The following is a 5407-nucleotide window of genomic DNA, read 5'->3' as shown; positions in this document are numbered from 1 at the left end:
TGCTAAGTCTATATTTGATTCTTTGAAAATGACTAATGAAGGAAATGAGTAAGTTAAAGAAACCTAAGCCTTGACTTTAGTTTAAAAGTATGAATATTTCAAAATGGAAGAGGATGAAGTGATTGAGGAAATGTTATCAAGATTTTAAACTCTTGTAGTTGGATTAAAAGTCATGGATAAAGGTTATACTGATTCATATCATGTAAAGAAAATCATCAAGAGTCTGCCTAAGAAATGGAGACCAATGGTGACAGTACTGAAGGTGTCAAAAGATCTGAACAAAACAACTCTGGAGGAACTTATAAGTTCTCTAAGGAGTTATGAGATTGAACTTGAAGAGGATGAGTCTCAGAAGAAAATAAAGTATATGGCTCTAAAGTCCCAAGGTAAGCCTGAGAAGGCCAAATCTCTTCAAGCTAGAGAAAAAAAGTTTGAAGAAAGTTCAGAAGAAAAAGAAGATGAGTTATTTCTACTCTTTAGAAGGGTCAACCAACTCTAGAAGAAAAGACAGACAAAGTTCAGAGGCTATAGAAGAACAAGCGGACAATCTGAGTCAACCTCTAGGTAGAAGAAGTCTGGAGCTGGAAAGGAAGTTACGTGCTTTTAGTGCAAGTATCCTAAAGATTACAAAAATGAGTGTCCCAAACTCTTACCTAAAAAGAAATTCTTCAGAGAGAAGAAAAAGGTTCTAATGGCAACCTGGGATGACTCAGAAGCTTTAGAAGATGATTTTGAAGAAGAGCAGGCTCACATGACGCTGATGGCAAGTGTAGAAGCATCTGACTCTAGATTACAATCAGATTCAAACCCCTAATGATATATTATCTAATCTTACTCGCTCTGAAATCAAGTCTTGTCTCAATGAAGTTCTTGAAAGTTTCAAAGTCTTCAAAACAGACACAAGGATTTGAAATGAATCCATGTAGATGACTCTGAAGCCTTTAGTGAGTTCAAGAAAGAAAATTCTATTCTGAAAGAAACTTTTTTCATTCTTGAAAAAGATAACTCTGCCCTCAAAAGCAAGAGTAAAGAATTTAAAAAGAAGATTCTTTCAGAAGCTCCTACGGACTCTAAAGTTTTCATAAAGAAATATGATATGACATTTCAAAAAATTCTTGCACAAAACATAAATAGAAGCAATATGGCTTCTATGATCTATAGAGTAAGCAAAAATGGTAAAAGAGGTCTTGGTTATGTGCCACCCAAACACTCTAGATCAAACCTAATTCTAAATAAAAGGCAACAAAACCAGAAGCTTTATATTTTCATTTCACTGATGGACACACACATGATTATGCTTCATAAAAATCTTAGGTTAAGAAAAACTCTAAAAGAATTAACAAGAAAGGACCCAAAAAGATACGGGTACCTAAGGATAAAATAATATATGTTATAGACATCCTTAACAGCAGAGTTGAAACACTGATCATGGTATTTGTACTCTGGATGCTCACATCACATGTCGGGAAGAAGACATATGTTCTAAAGTCTAGAACTTAAGCCTGGAGGTAACGTTGGTTTCAGAGGAAATCAAAAGGGTAAGATTAGTGGCTCTAGAACTACTGGTAATGTCTTTCTCCCTTATATTAATAATGTTTTACTTGTTAAAGGATTATGAGGATCATCTTGCAAAAATTGAAAAATTAATACTAAACAATTTAACATTTGCATTATATAAAGTAAGAGAATAATTTCAAATTCTTTACTTATTGGTGTCATTTGAAATTTCTTAAATTTAACTTGAATAAAATACTTTATAAATTTACATCATTTTAACAATTCTCCATTTTTTAAATCCAAATAATGGATTTTGGTCAAGTCATTTTAAATTCCCTCAAAATATTATTTTCCCTAACTAAAATGCTTCGTCCAAATACACTATTAAGATTTTGGGTGTATATGTGGTGTCGAAATCTCATGGATCCTGAACATTTGAGTCATTGATACTTCGGATGCTCCTGGACTCTCCAACAAATGGTATTATAGGCAGCTTAGGCACGGTGGAGGGAGAGGAAGTGAGATCCTAGTATGGATAAAGGTTAGTGATGTGAGTGACTCGCATTTGTAGGGGAAATTGTTGGGTTTCAAGTGTAGGTGATAAAATCTCACATCGACTAGAAATAGAGGAAAAATTGAATATATATGAGAAATGACCCATACATATAATGCCTTGAGATTTGGGGGGGTATGTGGTGTCGAGATCTCTTGAATTCTGAATGTTTGACTCATTGACACTTTCGGCATTCCTCGGACTCCCCATCATGTGGTATCAGAGCCAGGTTAGGCTCGATGCGGGAGCGGAAGTGAGATCTTAGTATGGATCAAGGTTAGTAATGTGAGTGACTCACACTTATAGAGAAGATTGTTAGGTTTCAAGTGTGAGTGGTATAGTCCCACATCGATATAAATGGAGGAAATGTTGGATATATATAAGTGAAATGTCTCATACCCCCAATGACTTAAGGTTTTGGGTGAATATGTGGTGTTGAGATCTCTTGGAACTGAACGTTTGACTCATTGACACTTTCGTCGCTCTCTGGACTCTCCAACAATTAGTATCAGAGACAGGTTAGACTCGGTGGAAGAGTAAAAGTGGAATCTTAGTATGAATCAAAGCTTGTGATGTGTGTGACTCGCACTTATGGTTGATATATATATATATATATATATATATATATATATATATATATATATATATATATATATATAAAAGGAGAAATGACTCATACCCTAATGCGTTCTCTTAGATCCTAAACATTTAGTCCATTGAGACTCCTCATAGTTTGTTCAGTGTTGCTTCCTTTCCTATGTTTTCTTTTCTATACCGTGCTCCATCCTTCATCCCGTTCAGCCATAACTTATTTGCCAAACAAACAACCACCGTTTTGAATTCCCTTAAAATACTGTGTTGGAAATGTCAAAATCTTATGTCATGGAAGACCTAGTAATCTAGAAACATCGGTGCATCATAAACAAAAATAACACAAATCCAATGAATTGATCAAAAACACAACTAGCAACATTTTTGAGATCAGAAACCAAAGGAGAAGCTAATTTTGGATCTCTTATATCGATAACTTATAATAATAAGTATTATAAATATAGCTAGTACAAATGAAATTACAAGAAAATACTTCAGAGATTTACACAATTATTCTAATCCATATATGATCATTATAATTGCATCATATTCATCAAACACCTACGTATGCTTCTAGTGCATTTTCCTTAAGTGTTGAAACAAAGTACTCTAAGTAATCTCCATAAGTGAATGAACGATAACGTAGAGGATGCACTTCATCATCCACCAATTCACGTGGTACCTCAATTTTCACATCTTCTTTTGGCAGTGTAAATTCAGCAAATGAGTATCTTTCTTTGTCTCCACGCATCATCACTTTGTGTGGAGGTGCGTGAAGTCTTCCATTACTCCATGCCTATACATGATAAAATTTTAAACAAAAACATCGTATTTAATAATTGTATAAAATTTATAAGAAAAAAACATGTACTACGTATATGCATGCAAGTGTATGATATGCATGAAATGAAAGTACCTTGAGTATGTCACCAACTATGACAATGAAACCTTCTTGGGGTATGTTCAATTGAATCCATTTATTTGTTTTGGTTTGAACATGTAAACCTTGGACTTCGTTTTGGTACAACATGGTTAAGGTACTTTTGTCGGTATGTGGTAACAGAGCTGTTTCACAATCTTTGGTCGTTTTAGGAGTTTTGTACTTCATCAATCGTAAATGACTCGTATTCTTCAAGACTTCAATATCTGAATAGTATTGTTTTGGAAGACCATAACTATCTTTAATCATCTTCAGAATAAGAAAATTCAGTTCATGCATCTTGGAGCTCAAGGACTTCATTGTCTCACTATATATATATCATCACAAAAATCCACACAAAAATTGTGAAAAAAAAAAATTGCATATTACATAGAGAGAAAAATTTACTTATAACCATAACTAGACTATTACTCTAGGGGTGTCAAAAGCAAAACATACTCGACAATGTCGGACATACCCGTTTTATCCGCAATATTTTGCGGATTAAATGAAAATTTTAGGTCTACACATTCTATATTACCGTTTGCTCTCGTTTTTTGATGGACTTTGATGGACGGAAGAATATCGGACATCATGGTTTCAGACCTACCTCCTTAAGGAATGTAAGGTCTGCGGGACGAAACAAGATTTCATACTTACCCTCTCTATTGTGTCCAATCTGATTGCTTCGTTTTTTATAGACTTTTGTGAAGCGGACCTAAATAGAGTGGACCTTCTTATTTGCCACCTTTATATTATCATTCAAATCATTTGAAGTTACTAATATATCCTCAATTATACTTGACCTACATAGCCAGAGTGTATACAAGTTGGGCCGGCCCAACTTCAAAACTAACCCACCGAACAAAAACATAAAAAAAACATGAATTTTCTTATATCTTGAATAACAATATATGTTTCAAGAGTTTCATATACCTATAAACGGGTAAATAATTTGTTTGATGAGGATTGAAACACATCACTTTCACATAAACAATAACAATACTCCATAGTTAAATAAATATAAACAATGAATTTAAAAAAAACATAATAAAAACAAATACCAGAAAGTTGGATTTCCTTGAGACCACATGAGATTAGTAAAAGCAAGAGCATTATCCTCAACAAAAACATCATCAATTCCTAACGTTTGTGTTAGCGGAAACTTAGGACAATCACCTTTGTAGCTGCTGTAAGGCCTAGTACTTATGTGCTTCTTCTTAATCTCTTCTGGTAAATCAAACAACTCTTTCATTCCTAGTAACATGTTTTCACACAAACTCTTTGGAATCTTGTTCTTATCATACATTAAGATAAAACAACCATAACTCTCTAATGCTTCTCTCACTTTCTTACTCATTTTCTCCCATTCCTCACTCCCTTCGTCATCATCACCAACTCCTGAAAAATCCAAACATGGGATCATTTCATTCTCACTACCCATTTTCTCTCTTTCTCTTTTGTTAATTCTTCTTTCTTTCTCTCAACACTCTGATCTTATAGTCATCTTATATTGATTTATAAGTCATGATAAAGACAAGATGTACCAAAACGGATAAGGTCCCTTCATATATCTAAATAAATGTATATACAAATTGAGTTCAACCTATTCTTCTTTTGTCTTTATTATAAGAAAAAAATGAACTTTTTTTTTAGGAAAATAAATATTATGTGCATGCATGCAAGCCATTTGTAGTTTTAGATATTAGTTTTCATTGACACTCAATGCTTGGTTGGCGATTGCTATATCCTTAACCGCATCTTTTCTCCTTACACTGAAAATTACTATACATAGTGTCTTAAATATAGGGTCACATCAAGTTAAATATTATGCTAGATATTATATA

General features: G+C 33.5%; 1 protein-coding gene across 1 annotated transcript; it reads right to left on the bottom strand.

Annotated features, from left to right (window-relative positions):
- Window positions 1-3045: 3045 nt before the first annotated feature.
- On the bottom strand, window positions 3046-5071 carry LOC127097842 (probable 2-oxoglutarate-dependent dioxygenase AOP1). Its single transcript, XM_051036328.1, has 3 exons — window positions 4625-5071; window positions 3558-3888; window positions 3046-3437 (listed from the first exon to the last, which is right to left on the bottom strand). The coding sequence occupies exons 1-3, from the start codon at window positions 5002-5004 to the stop codon at window positions 3195-3197; spliced, it is 954 nt and encodes a 317-aa protein (XP_050892285.1). The 5' UTR covers window positions 5005-5071; the 3' UTR covers window positions 3046-3194.
- Between the last annotated feature and the right edge of the window lie 336 nt (window positions 5072-5407).

The sequence above is a fragment of the Lathyrus oleraceus genome, chromosome 6 (genome assembly GCF_024323335.1).
Source record: "Lathyrus oleraceus cultivar Zhongwan6 chromosome 6, CAAS_Psat_ZW6_1.0, whole genome shotgun sequence".
Taxonomy (NCBI): Eukaryota; Viridiplantae; Streptophyta; class Magnoliopsida; order Fabales; family Fabaceae; genus Lathyrus; species Lathyrus oleraceus.
Note: the sequence above shows the minus strand (reverse complement) of the source record. Positions and strands in the feature narration are given on the sequence as shown.

Excerpts from the sequence above, each read along its gene's own strand:
- LOC127097842 (XM_051036328.1), bottom strand. The coding sequence starts at position 5,004 with ATGGGTAGTGAGAATGAAATGATCCCATGTTTGGATTTTTCAGGAGTT. Across the intron at positions 3,889-4,624 it reads CAAGGAAATCCAACTTTCTG|TGAGACAATGAAGTCCTTGA; the intron begins GTATTTGTTTTT and ends ATATATATATAG. Across the intron at positions 3,438-3,557 it reads TAGTTGGTGACATACTCAAG|GCATGGAGTAATGGAAGACT; the intron begins GTACTTTCATTT and ends TATCATGTATAG.